At 38.4% G+C, this 15,158-nt stretch overlaps 1 protein-coding gene across 2 annotated transcripts in view; it reads right to left on the bottom strand.

Moving 5' to 3' along the window:
- Positions 1-15,158, bottom strand: part of FBXL4 (F-box and leucine rich repeat protein 4) — a 40,970-nt gene that overhangs the window by 15,276 nt on the left and 10,536 nt on the right. For both annotated transcript variants that reach the window (XM_042442702.1, XM_042442692.1), the window contains 3 exons: positions 9,284-9,629; positions 5,201-5,445; positions 1,200-1,413 (listed from right to left, as the gene is read on the bottom strand). In XM_042442702.1, the coding sequence (XP_042298636.1) occupies positions 1,200-1,413; positions 5,201-5,445; positions 9,284-9,629 (805 nt within the window). The remainder of the gene's footprint in view (positions 1-1,199; positions 1,414-5,200; positions 5,446-9,283; positions 9,630-15,158) is intronic.

Genomic DNA, 15,158 nt, shown 5'->3' with positions numbered 1-15,158 from the left:
TTCCCTGTGCTTCCTGACATGGTAGTGGTTGGCATGGTCCAGAACTTTAGTGTTTTCAAACAGTATTTTATGCCCAGGATGGTTTGTGGCATGTTCTGCTACTGCTGATTTTTCTGGCTGGCCCAGTCTGCAGTGTCCCTCATGTTCCTTGATTCTTGTTTGCACACTGTATTTGGTGGTCCCTATGTAGACTTGTCCGCAGCTGCGTAGTATGCAGTAAGCTCCTGCAGCTGTGAGAGGGTCTCTCTGGTCCTTGGCTGCAGACTGGGCTTTCCCAGCAGATAATGATCACCAGTTAGTAGACACTAATCCTCTTTTGCATTAGCCTCTCAGCCTGAGGCCTGCCATTAGCACAGAACAATACACATGCAAATCACTCCTGCATTCCCTGGCTCACATAGTGTGTGTGTGTGTGTATGTGTGTGTGTGTGCGCGCACGCGCGTGCGCGCGCGCACACACACACACACACACACACACACCTACTTTTTCCAGGCAAGTATTCTCTGAAGATGCCAGCCACAGATGCTGGCGAAAAGTCAGGAAGAAAATCTTTTCGAACATGACCACATAGCCTGAAAAACCCACAAAAAACTATCAAGCATAAGAGCAGCCAGGATTCTAACAAAGAAGCCAAGCCACACCAATAAAAAAATGGAGAAGACGAGATGCATAGTGGTACAAGAATGTATTTATACTAACAAATGCCATATTGTATGTATTAATTACAGTACAAGTTATTTTTTTCCTTCAAACTCAAATATTTCAAATAGTTTATTCTATTCTATTTTCCCTCCCTTCAGTCCATCTGGTGCCATCCGGCCAAGGAGGGAGAGATGCAGGCCCAGCTCCATCAGGCCTGGCCTAGATTAAGAAGCTGAGCCCTCCTTCCAGTCCATCCGCCTTGGTCCACGCCTCAGAGGGAGAGAAGAACTGCCGGACCTGATCCCCTTCCCCACCACCATTTCCTTCGCCTTTTGTGTCGTGTCTTTTTAGATTGTAAGCTTGAGGGCAGGGAACCATCTTATTAAAAATAATAATTGTAAGCCGCTCTTTAGGGCTGAAGGGCAGGGTATAAATACCATAAATAATAAATAAATATTCTTTTTCTTTATCTTTATCTTTGATAAACATTTACTATGTTTTTTGAAATACCACTGTAAATTCAACTTTTACCAAGTGTTATCATTATTGTCCATACCTCTACTTTCGTCCGATAAAGAATTAGCCGTGTAAGGTTACGTAATTTGGCAATGTGGTTGAAGGCCTGAGGTGGCAGTTTATCACAGGAGGAGAGATTTAACTCCTGAAGATTCAAACATGTCTCAGCAATAACCTCCAAGCAAGCCTCATTGAGAAAATGGCTACAAGACAACTCTAGACGCACTAATTCCGAGCCACAAACTTTCAGAAACCTGCAAAAGGCATATTCTCATGTTAATTAATATGGCAGAGAGAGAGAGAGAGAGAGAGAGAGAGAGAGAGAGAAGAGTGTTTGTCTACAACCGCTTATAAAAACTGGATAAAACCTCATTCAATCTCCCCTTCCATTTCTCAGGTCAGGAGCAGTTACAAATATCTAATAAGGAATAATATCAGTATAGCAATAACTTAACCCAGGGCCTATACAGACTAGCAGGATACCACAGGCCAACTCTGAGGTATCCTGGCCTTTGGTTCTGGCCCAGTTCCATCTTCAGGCCACTGCACCACACCCCTTACCTGTCACTGCCACTGCATCTGCTCTGAAGGCCCTTGCTACATTTACATGGCCCAGTGTCCCCTTCTAATGGCACAGGCAGGGGCCTTCAGAGCAGATATGACTGAGGCAGTAGGTATGGGGTATGTAAGGCCAGAATATGCCAGAATCTTTAATCAATTTCAGATAGTGATTTCACATATTGATTTCTCCTACAGTTAGTAACATAGCTTTCCAAATAGCTGGGAAACTATGGTTAATAGAAGATTTCTTGGATTAACTGTGTGTGCCACACCAAGAAATGAGGAAATAAAAGGTGTGAATTTAGAGCATGCAGGGACATCATTCTCATATATGTCTTTTTATTAAGAGAAAATATCCAAAAGTTGTATTTGTAAAATAGAATAAAGGGAAATGATTCTTAGAGTGTCTATATTTATTTCTGAACGAACAGAATCAATAGAGTTGGAAGAGACCACAAGGGCCACCCAGTCCAACCCACATTCTGCCATGCAGGAATAAGCAATCCAAACACCCCAGACAGATGGCTAAGTATCCAGCCTCTGTTTAAAAACCACCAAAGAAGGAGACTCCACCTCAGTCCAAGGGAGTGCATTGTCTTAATATAATTCTCTTAACAGCTAGGATATTTTTAATTTCACTGAAAAACTTTAGTTCAAATTATTTAGAGAAATAATAAACGTTTTGAAGCCAAAAAAGGTACTAATTTAGGTCATCAGATCAAATAAATTGCAGAGGCCAAATCTGATAACTCTGTGTGTTTGAAAAAGTTAAGAACACTAGGAAGCAACCAAGCTCTCTTTAAATCAAGTTTTCAGTTTCACTTCAGTTGGAAGTAAATAGTAAAGGTAAAGGTATTCCCCTTTGACAAGAATGTCAAGCCATGTCTGAATGTTGGGGTCAGTGCTCATTTCCGTTACTAACCTGAAGAGCCAGCATTGTCAAAGACTCTGTGGTCATGTAGCCAGCATGATGGCACAGAATGCTGTTACCTTCCCATCAAAGTGGTACCTATCTATCTACTTGCATTTACATGCTTCTGAACTGCTAGGTTGGCAGAAGGTGGGACTAGTAATGGGAGCTCACCCCATCACACAGTGCTTGGGCCTCAAACTGCCAACTTGCTGATCTTGCAATCAATAGAATCAGTGTCTTAAATACTTCAGCCACTGCGCCCCCTGGAAGTAAATAGTACCCAATAAAACTTCTGTTATAAACATGCCTTTGAAGTGCTTGATTTTTATTGGCTAAAAAAAAGTAAGAATATACAAAGAAAAAGATTTGATGCAAACATTTTTACCATGTTGTTTGTAATACATAAACCTTTATTTTTATACAAGCAATATTACTTTTACTCAGACATATTATGTCTTGCTTCTAAAGCAATAGAATAATCTGTAACAGTATAGATTTCCTCCTCTTGCAATTGAAATTTCAAGCAATGTCAAAATTCTACTACTCCAGTGATTCAAAAATAAAACTTTCTGTATGTAATGTGTCTATAGATCTTGTTTACTCACATGTTACATTCTCACAGGCAGAACAGTGTAAACAATTTCAGATGTATTATATTAATACCTGTGTTTGCAGTTCTGTTTAGTTTATCACAGACTTCCCTTTTCAGCACAAGTGTAGAAGTTTAGGAAACTTCATAATACCCCAGAGTGAAACATTATCACATTCTTATTTAGCCCTAAGGAGATGGACATTATCAATAAGTTAAATTACCTTCAGCTTTGCCTCAGGATGTTCACATGCCTGAAGCATTCTATCCTCTCTTGGTAATATACTGTTTGCTTGCCAGATTTCTTAGCCCACTATTCTAATTTGCTCTATTCCTTTAGAGTTACTAATACTCTACCGAAACTTGCGTCTTCAAAAAAATTAACAAAAAATAGTCATCTACATAGTTTTAAATGGACATTCTAGAACTAGCCCCCACCTGGAAGCATACATTAAAATCAAAGTAATGCTATCTGAAGGCTAAAATCCAAGGCAACCTACTCATTGGTGACATCAGTAAGATTTAATAAGACATTTTGCAGAATGCAGCATAATAAAATGTTAATGGAATTAACTTTCAGATGGCAGATTAATTCAGAAGAGTTATTCAAGTGCCAAATAATACACCTCCCTTCTTAGGTTTTTGCCCTATAGGAAAAGGAAGTAACCCTTCAGTAAACTACAAACTCTAGTCCTAACTTTCATGGTTGCCAAAATTTCTGCAACCAACTAAGCATGAAAGAATTAGCATTTTCTCTATTATAGACAACATTTTCTATATTTGCCAGGTTTGTGTATAATATGAGTTACAATTAAGCAAAAAGATGGCTACTTTATTTTTATTTTTTTTACTTCATGACTTCTAGTTAGAGATGTAAAGACCGGGGGGGGGGGGGGGGGGGGGGGAATAGGACAATCCAGCCATATCCCCCAGAAAATATGAAAAAAATGGATTGTGGAATATTGTCTTGCAGAATAATGAATAAAATGTTTAAGGTAAGGTGTTCATACACTTACACCCCAAAGTTATTTCTAAAAACTATGTAACAAGAACTCTTTTAAAAAACAAGATCCCAAATCCACAAAAGAGTGATAACTTTATTGGCCAGCCAAAAATGAACAAAACACATAATGCAAGCTTTCAAAGCTCCACTGGCTTCATCATCTGGCAAAATATATTAAAAAATCACACAGTCCGACAAAAAGTGGTGGTGTTGGAGTCACAAGCCGACATTTTGTACATATGTTGTCTCTAGTGCAGTTTAGTTGGTTTTGAGGGATTTCAGTGTAGGCAAAAGTCATGCCTCTTTTGGCCATGTGGGAACCAAGACAAAAGACAATAAAAATTTAATTTAAATCTGGGATCTGCAGTTTAGGGAAGGCTGTTTACAGTTCTCAACCAGAGAGCTCTACCACCTCACCAAACTACAAACTCCAGGATTCCCTAGGATGGATAGCAGTTTAAAGCAGAACTGTAGTACTGCAATTGTTATTGAATGGGTTGCTGGTCATAGCCTACTTTTCTCAGTTCTTTTTACAAGAAATGAGTGCTTTATATTTACTTGATGCTATGGTGTACTGGAAGAGGCAAAGTAATTTTCTCTGCTTTACTAATATTGCTTCTGCTGTGTTTATTTTTATTTACTTTATTGGTCCTTACAGTTCAGGACCTTGAATTAGAAATAAATTATACAATGACATGCTGAAGCTATCCATAACTGATCAGAGGCAGGATGACGCTCTGATATCCAGAACACCATTCAATGGATTCAACATGTCATTATATATATCTATATTAAAAGTAACTTTACATATTCTGCTGCATTTGCAAAGCCATCTATGGAAAATTTTCTGTGTGTAATTTACTGTTACTGTACTAGAACAATCTTAATAAGGGGAAAATGCATTAAATAGCTCCTGAATCCCTCCTGGGGTAGGGCAAGATTTTCTAGTATTTACCACAATTCATCATCACTCACCTGCTAAAGGCAGAAAGGGAAATGGTTCCTCTGTTCCCTGCCCAAGATAAATTCAGCCACTGGACAAGGATACAACGAGACTGTAGGTGTTCCAATGCTGTGTCATTTATCCTTGCCCAATAAGGCTGCAAACTGAGGTGAATATACTGTAAAGGATCACAACAGTGTTGATAGAGTAGTTTACATGTCTGTGACAGTCGACACAGATCTGGAACTGTAAGGTGACTCAAAACCAGTTGGATAAGCTGAATTGGAAAAACATACACAAACAGATCAGACTGACTGATACACAATATTAAAATGTTAACTTTCATTCTAGTTAAGTTAATTATAACATAGATCTTTCCCTTCTCATTACATTCCAACTACTTCATGTTGGGGGCAAAAGGCATTCCCAGTCATTTTTTCATTTTGTACTTGCTTCCTCTTTTTAAAGTTTCTAAACTGTAGACACTGACTTTTTCAAACTCTGGTTTTCTACCTTTAAGATTTGTTTTTTTGTACATCAGACCTCTTTGCATATATATAACCTCTTTTCACATGTAGGTACAAGATCAGCTATTTTACAAAATGAACTCTATCTGGCATGATCCAACTGATGTATTTCCAAGTCCTGTTAATTTCAGTAGGAGAATTAAATACAGGTTTAATTTACTTCCATTAAAGTTAATGGAGCTAGATTTTGATGAATATAAAGAGAAATGCACACAACTCATCTATAACTTACTATTCTGACATTAAAACAAGACTCAAGTATAACATCTTAAGTACATATTTTAAGTTCACATGTACACATTAGAAAACTCAAGTTTGCCATTAATATATGTAATGAAATGCTTGGGACCAGAAGTGTTCTGTATTTCAGATTTGTTTTCCAGAATTTGAAAAACCTTTGCATATACATAATTAAATGTAATGAAGTTGGAGAGAGACTGAGAATCTGTGAAATGGCAGGAGGTGTGGATTCCCGCCATAATAGGGAAATTGTTCAAAGAGAAGAAAATGTTGCTTTTCCTATTTCTCTGTCACAGTTGGTAGTTAGTAAGGCCATGAAAATGTGATAATATCCCTTTTAACTAATTTCATTTTTAATGCATCTGATAACCCATATAACACTAACTCTGCATCAGAGATAAAGATCTCTTCTCAGTATCACCAGAAACGCTAATCCCACTTTAGACTAGAATTATATTTCATAACACCTAAAATGAAAAGGGTATAATGAAATGTCACTAGGACTATGACATTAGAATGTAACTGAAGTACTTTTTGCTTTCAGTTAAACCAAAGATAAGTTTCCAAGCCCGTGTGCTAACACCCATTAATCTTACTAGTTTAGAGCCTGATATCTGACATACAACATATGTGTGTACCCTAACGTAAAGCACAATTTCTCCAAAAGCTGCTGCATACATGGTTTTCAAAACAAACATATAACATGCATCATTATCAAACCCACTGTGATTATTACACATATGGGGGGGGGGAGAGGGATGGCAGCTGCTATCTATTTTTGATGTTTCTTCATTAAAATACCCAGTTTACATAACAGTGAAAAGACTATGGAAGGACTTTTAAAATCTTCACAAAAACTACAAAAGGTTTTCATAATGACTGTGGTGATCATCTTAGCTGATGGAGGATTTAAAATGATAACCTTATCTCTTTCCAAAAGGGGAAAAAACCCCACACATTGTGAGTAAATAAATGATTGATATAATAAAATTTCACAAACTGGGACTAATTTCTTCTATAATAAAGACAAGTGAATGAACAAACATGTTCATTTTAAAAAGCATTTTGCATAATAGTCAAATATTACATTATTTTTAAGAGTCCTATAACAAATCAAAGGAATAGAGAAGAAAATCTTTACTCTGGACAATTGAGGATTAACAGATTTATGCTGATTTTTTTCTTACACTGGCACTACCATTCTGTGGTGTGGGTTTGTGTACTCCTGTGAGGAAAAGCACTATGCTGTCAGTAGCACTGCTACTGGTAGGACCACTAAGCCAAACAGTTTTTCAGAGAAGAGTCAGACTAAATGTGTCAACCCCTTAACACAAAGAGGGTAAGTTATTGGGTAGAAGCAATTATAGGTGGTAACTCTGGTGGAGAATCTCTTTGGAAATTACCAGGTACTGGGAGACAATAGATCACAGACCAACACTTTGACCACCATTGCGAGTAGCACTGCTATAAAGAACATCTCTGTAGAATTTACAGACCACAGAAAGAACCATGCAAAGCACTAAGGAGAAATAAATCACAAGGAATAAATGGCAAATCAATAGAGCTGTTTCAAATTATATAGATGGAAACTATCCAAATTATAACAAAAACCTGAAAACAAATATGGGAAACAAAACCATGTCCCAGGATTGGAAACACCCAAAATGCATTCTAAGAAGATGACTTTCCCCCAGGAAAGAGGACTGTTGTAACAATTGGGTCACTGCATCAAACTTGCTTTGCAAAGTGATGCTCAAGATTTTACAAGAAAGCCTTTTGCCATTTATGGAGTCAGAAATGTCAGATGCCCAAACTGGATCAAGAAAAGGAAGAGGTATTCAAGACCATATTGCAAACATTTGGTGCAGTGTACCAAATGATTTCAGAAGAAAACCCACTGACAATTTATAGATTAGAGCAAAGCCTTTGATAGTAGAGACCATGCAACTAAACGGATCACTCTAAAAGAAAGATGGGTGCCACAGCTTTTTATTGTCCTGCTGCTTAACCTATATTCTGGAAAATGAGGCCACTCTCATGGAACATGGCTGCATTTTATCACATACATTTAATTTATACCTAGAACATATCACAAAGAAAGCAGAATTAGAGGGAAAAGGTTAGAAACATGGGAGAAGGAACATCAATAATTTACAATATGCAAATGACATTATATTACTAGCATAAAATAGCAAAGACTTGGAACAACATGAAAGTCATGGAAGAAAATGCAGAAGTAGGGTTACAGTTGAAAAATGAAATAAAATTAAGATAAAAATGAATTACATAATAAAGTAGAAGAAATCACAAGACTTGGAAGGGCAGCTATGAAAAAACTACATAAGATCTTCAACTGTCCTCAAGATATATCATTAAATGCCAAAAGCCAGATTCATTGATGGTTCAGTATTCCCAAGTTCTATGTAAGGGTACAAAAACTGGATTATGAAGAATGCTGACAGGAAAAGAATCAACCCATTTGAAATGTGGTGCTGGATTAGCGTTACGTAGATACCAAGGACTGCCATAAAGACAAATAAATGGGTCTGACAAGAAATCATGCCTGAAATCTCCCTTGAATCCTAATTGACTAAACGGAGGCTATTATATTTTGGACATGTCATGAAACAATCTGACTCTGTGGAAACAAATAAATACTTAGTAAAGGGGAAGACATTAGGAAAAGAAGACCATATTACAAATGGCCTGCTTAATCAAGAAAGCTGGTGCCCTGACTTTGCAAGACCTCAGCAGGGCTGTTGTTGACCAGGACAATTTGAGGTTTCCCACGCAAAGGGTCACCACAAGTCAAAACTGATAACGGTGAACCACAACAACACTAGATTTTTAGTATTCTGATGAATACTTGTATTTGTATAACACTGTGAGAAGAAAACATTCAGAGGTAGCTGTGTTGGCCATTTAACAAATCCAAACAAAAATCCATCAGTGATACCTTTATTGACCATCTGAAATGCACAATATGCTTGTTGTAAGCTTTCGAAGCTTCATGGATTTCTTCATCAGGCAAGATGTTACAAATCAAACAGGAGAAAAAAACCAATTAGAGATATTAGTTAGATGCCTGCATGTTGTTTCTGTAAAGATGGTATGCTAGGGAAGGTATCTTTTGCAGGCATTTCAGTTGGCCAATAAAAGTATCACTGATGGATTTTTGTTTGGAACTGTGAGAAGAGCACAGAGTTTACTAATATATACTAAGCTTATGATATTTTACAAAAAAAAAATCATACAATTGCAAGAACCATACATGAAGTCATTAACCCTTATAATATAAATTGTTATTGCAATTCCACTTCATCCTAATAAGAAGCCCAATTTCTTTACCTCATAAGGCAATTTATCAAAGTATCCATTAGTTGTCCATTCCCTGAAGCCAGCAGCACGGAACTGTTTATTAAGACTGTCCATACTGCAGCTGTTTCTCTCTTCATCTTCATCATTACCCAGATCATTCATACCAATAACTGAAGTATTATGTGAAAGTACAGGCCTCTCTCTTAAGCCATGTAGAACTACTGCATCCAATTCAGTGTAATAATCCAAAAGGGAACTGTTTATTTCCAGTCGTATTAAATTTGTAGGAAAGTTTATCTGTTTGATACTAGGCATAAATTGACGTGCTTGAGATGAATTCACCTTGGAAGGTGGCTCAGACCAAAGGGTTTCCCACCTATAAAAAGAAAAGCATGTATAGAACATTAATGTTATGAAAAATGAATACTCTCATTAACAATATTAAGTTCATTTGCAAACAAATATAACAAAACAGATGCAGATTATCCAGAACTCTACCAGTGAATCCAGATTTACCTTGGACCCACTCATGGAAGAGGGCATGCTCAAGAAACGTTCCAAGCCAGTTTTAAATAAAAAGAGCTGAGACAGTCACAGAATGAAGTAAGAATAATGTTTTGAGGGAAAATACATCTTCTGTTGATGTTGTTTGATGCCAAAACGTACCTTGCACTTGAAACATGAATGCTATGTTCAATTGCTAATGGAAAAAAGCGATTAGTGCCAACTTCCTATCATAATAATACTGTACGGCAGTCCAACTGTTACTATTTAAGTTTTATGCACAACAGTTATGCTGAGCTGGTAATGTACTAGGAAATAATGACATAGAAGATGAGTTACCTGAGAGACATAAATTTCAAAGTCACTCTCTAGAGTGTAATGTCAAACATTTTTACAGTGCGCCCATGTCATACACGGGCAGGGCATACGTGTGACAGAAGTAGCAATGGCACGCATGCCCATGGTGTGCGCACCACGCCACGTGCATGAGCCCCATTGTTTTTAATGGGGCTTGAGCATATGTAATATTTCTCTTATGCAGAAAGGGGGGTCCCAGAACAGATCCCCGCATAAGGGAAGGGCTGACTGTATGACAAAAACTGCTACAATTTCTAGCAAATGTATGTTTCATGATATGAGGCAACACCACACAGGGAAGTTTAAAAGCAAATTTAAAAGTAAATGTGTTGACTAGATAAAGAGAAAAGGAGCAGAAAACAGACACAGACTACACAAAACAGAAAAAGGTTATTTCAAAGGTAATCCTCAAAACAACACCAAAAAAACCACAACACCTTTCCCCCCATTTCATTCTGATTGCAACCGCACATACAAATCTGATCTACATGGTGGTTGCAAAATTTGTTCCAAGTTAACAGAACAACTCATGACAGCCTAAAATCTGACTTAATTGCAAAATTGTAGGACATAAAAGGGTAAGAAAAGTTTAGGGAATCAGAGAAGGTAAGAGTACAAGCTCCTAGAAACATCTGCAGCTTCTTCTGTTGTTTTTTTTTAAAAAAACATTTTCTTAGTATGGAAGTAGAAATTACAGAAAATTATCAGACAACTCTTGAAAGCAGCAGGCCTGTACCTCTTTCTCCCTCTGTCATGTTACATCTCAGTATAATCAAAAGATGATATCATGTTCACTGTACCACACTTCACTGAATGCCCCTTCTGGCAGCAGGGAAACTCACTACATGCCAATATCAGAGGACAAGTTGAGAACAATATGCCACAGAGAGAGGAAAACACACAAAGTTTGTGCAGCCTGGTGCAATTCTGTGTCGTTTGTTACGTCGATTTCTTCTTTATTCATCTGTATATATGCTATTATGGGGGGGAATTAGAAAAATTCATCTATCATTAAAGATCTATTAGAAGATAGAACTTTGATGTTTGTATAGAAACTGATATATCTGATTGAATACCATTTGCTGGGGAGATCTAATGCCATCATACTCTGACCCCTGATCACAGTGGGAAGCAGGATGCTCAGTTACATGGATAATTGACATGATCTAACATTCTTCTTGTTATTTTAAATGCTTGCAGAAAGCCAGTGAGTAGTGTTATATGGCTCTCTCCAATCCATTTGTTTGTTCTGGTATCACAGAATTATAGAAATTTGTCTATTCATAAATTAATTGCTTTTTTGTTTTTAAAAATGCAAACACAGTGTGCAGCTGAATTCCTAAATACTTTATTTGTACATATGTACATTTAGCCCTACACAAGGTGCATATGGGTATGCATCTTCATCCTTTTTCTGTATGGTATACTGCAAAGAACAACATGGTACACATAAAGTTTAGAGAAGTTTCATTAAAATGTATATTGAGAATCTTACACGGGATCTTAGTCATCCAGGACAACTGCAAGATGTCAGGAAATGAAATAAATTCTGTGCCTCAAGCTGAAGAAAGCAGTACTTATTAAATCTTTGCAATGCTTTAATAAATTCCTTAGTCAATTGTTTGCACAATTCCTTACGTATCTGTTAAATCTGAGGATGGAACTTTCATTTATGTAGGTTTACCTGAGTAACAAGATACTCAAGCCAAGACAGATCTATGAATAAATATGTTAAGAATATTTTTGTTATATGAAATATAGAAATAAAGCTAAGGGCTTGAATTTCTTCATTAAGCTGGATTTCTTTGGACTCTACTTCATCAGCTATTTCAGCTAGAATAAAACAGTCCCATCAACATTGTCAGTATGAGGCACACATAGAAGAGCGAAGTGAAATTTGCTCCTAGCATCCAACTATTTCAGCTGTTATCCTTCACTATAGCAATTGTTAGGATATAGAGTCACAAGGAAAATGTACAATGTGGGTTTTAATAGTAACCAGGCATTAAAGGGTTACTGTGAGGCATAATGATTAGGCATTTAAACAGGAAGTGACATCAAAAGGATAGTCAACAAGTGCTATAAGTATTATAGAATGCTGCCAGTCTGAAAAGTCACTCAGGAGGGTGGCTGGATCCTTTGTGACACAGAGGGAGAGGCAAGTCCTATAGCCTCACGGACCCTTTGCTAGAGTAGTGACGAGCATTGTACTTCAGAGAGGGTTGTTACTAGTGTGGATGGTGTGGATGTAATTATTGTTGTACACAGTGGAACTCCTTCTAAGAATAAAAGCTTCATATGAGAGAAGTTTACAGTGTCTCTTTGCTCATTAAGAAAGGGAGAGGTGTTTCTCCAGGTCACAAGCTGCTGACTACAATCATGAAGGGGGAAAATCTGATGCTAAACGTTGACGTGTTGCCTCACGCGCTGCGCAACATCAAAAGCGTTTTAACAGCAATTGCTACATACATGTAATTTAACATATACTATTCCAGTTTGAACATTAAAGCACACCAAAACTAATCTGACTAATGAGAAAACAGATTGGAAGCCTGAATCCTCAGTTAATTGTGGGGCAATTCACGTTTCCTAAGGCTTCAGCATTTGTTTAGGAAGCAAAATTTTTAAATATCAAAATAATATCAAATCTACTGTATATAACTCGTGACAAGTTGACTCCATGTATAAGTCGAGGGCAGGTTTTAGGGACAAAATTTTAGATTTTGGTATGACCTGGGGATAAGTTGAGGGTACAACTTAGGGGCATGTAACAAAGGATGTAAATGACAAAGCGCCCCACACACATGCACTTTCTCCTTGCAAAATGCAATTGGGGCTGTTTCCTTCCTCCCTGGAAAAAAAGGAGACATACATGCACTCTCTCCTTGTAAAACATAATCGTGGCTCTTTCCTTCCTTTTCCAGGGAGCAGGGAAACAGCCCCCACTGCTTTTTGCAAGGCACACACGTGTGTGTATATGTCTCCCTCTTTCCCAGGGAGCAGGGAAAGAGCCCCCATCGCTTTTGGCAAGGCACATGTGTCTCCTTCTTTCCCTCCTCTCTGGAAAAGAGAGGAGGGGTGAGGAAAGCAACTGGGACTCTTTCCCTCTTTCCTGGGAAAGAGGGAGACATACACACGCACCTTGAAAAAAGCAATCTGGGCTCTTTCCTTGTTCCCTGGGAAAGGAGGGGCACTCACTAACTCACAAGCCATTTCTTTCTCAGTACTATTACTGTACTGACCTGTATATAAGTATACCAAGGATTCTGGGGTCAGGTTATTAGCATAAATTTTGACTTATAGATGAGTATATATGGTAAGTCTACTAGAGATTAGCTTTCATCTACACAGTAATGGAAGAACATACTCCAGTCTGACACTGCTTTTCTGGGAACAGAAACTGACTAAAATAGCAAAACAAAGCAAGTACTGTAGCTTACAATTAAAGAAAAGTTTACTAATGCCTTGATCTACACATGCATAGGGAGCCTACATCCTAACAACCATATATACTCCACTATAAATCAATCTCATCTATAAATCGAGGGCAGGTTTTCGGGTCTAAACTATGGAATTTGGCATGACCCATGGATAAGTAGAGGGTAAAAGTTTGGGGCTCGGCACAGGCCTTTTTGTATCCACAGTGGCTCTTTGAGAGGCAAGCCTTCACCCCTCCTCCTCCTCTGCCACCTCCACTTGTCTCTCTCCTCAGGAGAAAGCCGGGCAGCAGAGGAGACTTGAAGGATGAGCATTCTTCAACCTCTTCCTTGGCCACCCAGTCCTCTCCTTGGGAGAAAGCTGGATGGCTAAGAAGCCTTGAGGGGTGAGTGTTCACCTGTCTTTCTCTCCCCACCACTGGCCCTCTCCTCGGGAGAAAGCTGGGCAGTGGAGGAGCCCTGAGGAGCAAGCATTTGCCCATCCTCCTCCTTTGCTGCCCTCTCATCAGAAGAAAGTGTTGAATCTCTAATGTGCTCACTGCTGTTTCAGGAGCCAACTTTCAGCGCAATCTGAGGATGATATACTCAGATGCAGCTCGAACAATACGCTGTTGACACCCAAATACATTTCTCCATGCTTCGGACTACTGCAACGACTAAGGATGGCATCTCTCCTCTGTCTAAAAGCAGTAATGGACTGGATGACGAAAAACAGACTAAAACTGAATCCAGAGAAAACGGAGGTACTTGCTATAGGGACCCCTAATCCAGGTATGGAGATATGTCAACCGGTTCTGGATGGGGTCACACTACCCCTAAAGGACTGTGTTCACAGCTTGGGAGTACTCCCAAATGACAGCTCAAACAGACGCGACGGTTAGGAGTGCTTGTTATCAGCTTCGGCTGATACGCCAGCTGTGATCCTACCTGGAGCCAGGGGACCTAGAATTGTTAGTACACACACTGGTAATCTCTCGACTACACTCCTGTAATGCACTCTACATGGGGCTACCCTTCTGCCTAGTTCGGAAACTTCAATTAGTTCAAAATATGACAGCCAGATTGGTTGCCGGAAAATCTAGAGGCGATCATATAACACCAATCCTAAAACCCCTGCACTAGCTGCCTATTAATTTCCAAACACAGTACAAGGTGTTGGTAATTACCTTTAAAGCCTCAAATGGCTTGGGTCCAGCTTACTTGCGAGAATGCCTCCTTCCATACAATCTACACTGCACAATCAGGTCCTCTGGGAAAAATTTTCTGCAACCAATAAAAACCAGGTTGGCTGTAGTTACCCAGAGGGCCTTTTCATCGGCTCCTAAATTATGGAATGGCCTGTCAGAAGAGATCTGACATATCACCAATCTTGATGGCTTTAAGAAAGCAGTCAAGACAGATCTCTTCCAACAGGCCTTCTCTGATCATCTTACTCCCACTGATATGGATTACCTTGACTACCCCAAGATGTCTTACACAAATTTTGATGTTTTAGTGATTTTAATATGATTTTATAATGTTGATGTTGTATGTATGTATTTTATTATTGTTTTTATTATTGTAATTTTTTACTGTTATAACCCGCCTCGATCCACTGGAGAGGTGGG

The sequence above is a fragment of the Sceloporus undulatus genome, chromosome 1 (genome assembly GCF_019175285.1).
Source record: "Sceloporus undulatus isolate JIND9_A2432 ecotype Alabama chromosome 1, SceUnd_v1.1, whole genome shotgun sequence".
NCBI classification, from domain to species: domain Eukaryota; kingdom Metazoa; phylum Chordata; class Lepidosauria; order Squamata; family Phrynosomatidae; genus Sceloporus; species Sceloporus undulatus.
The sequence above is the reverse complement of the archived record's forward strand: the minus strand, read 5'-3'. Positions and strand labels throughout refer to the sequence as shown.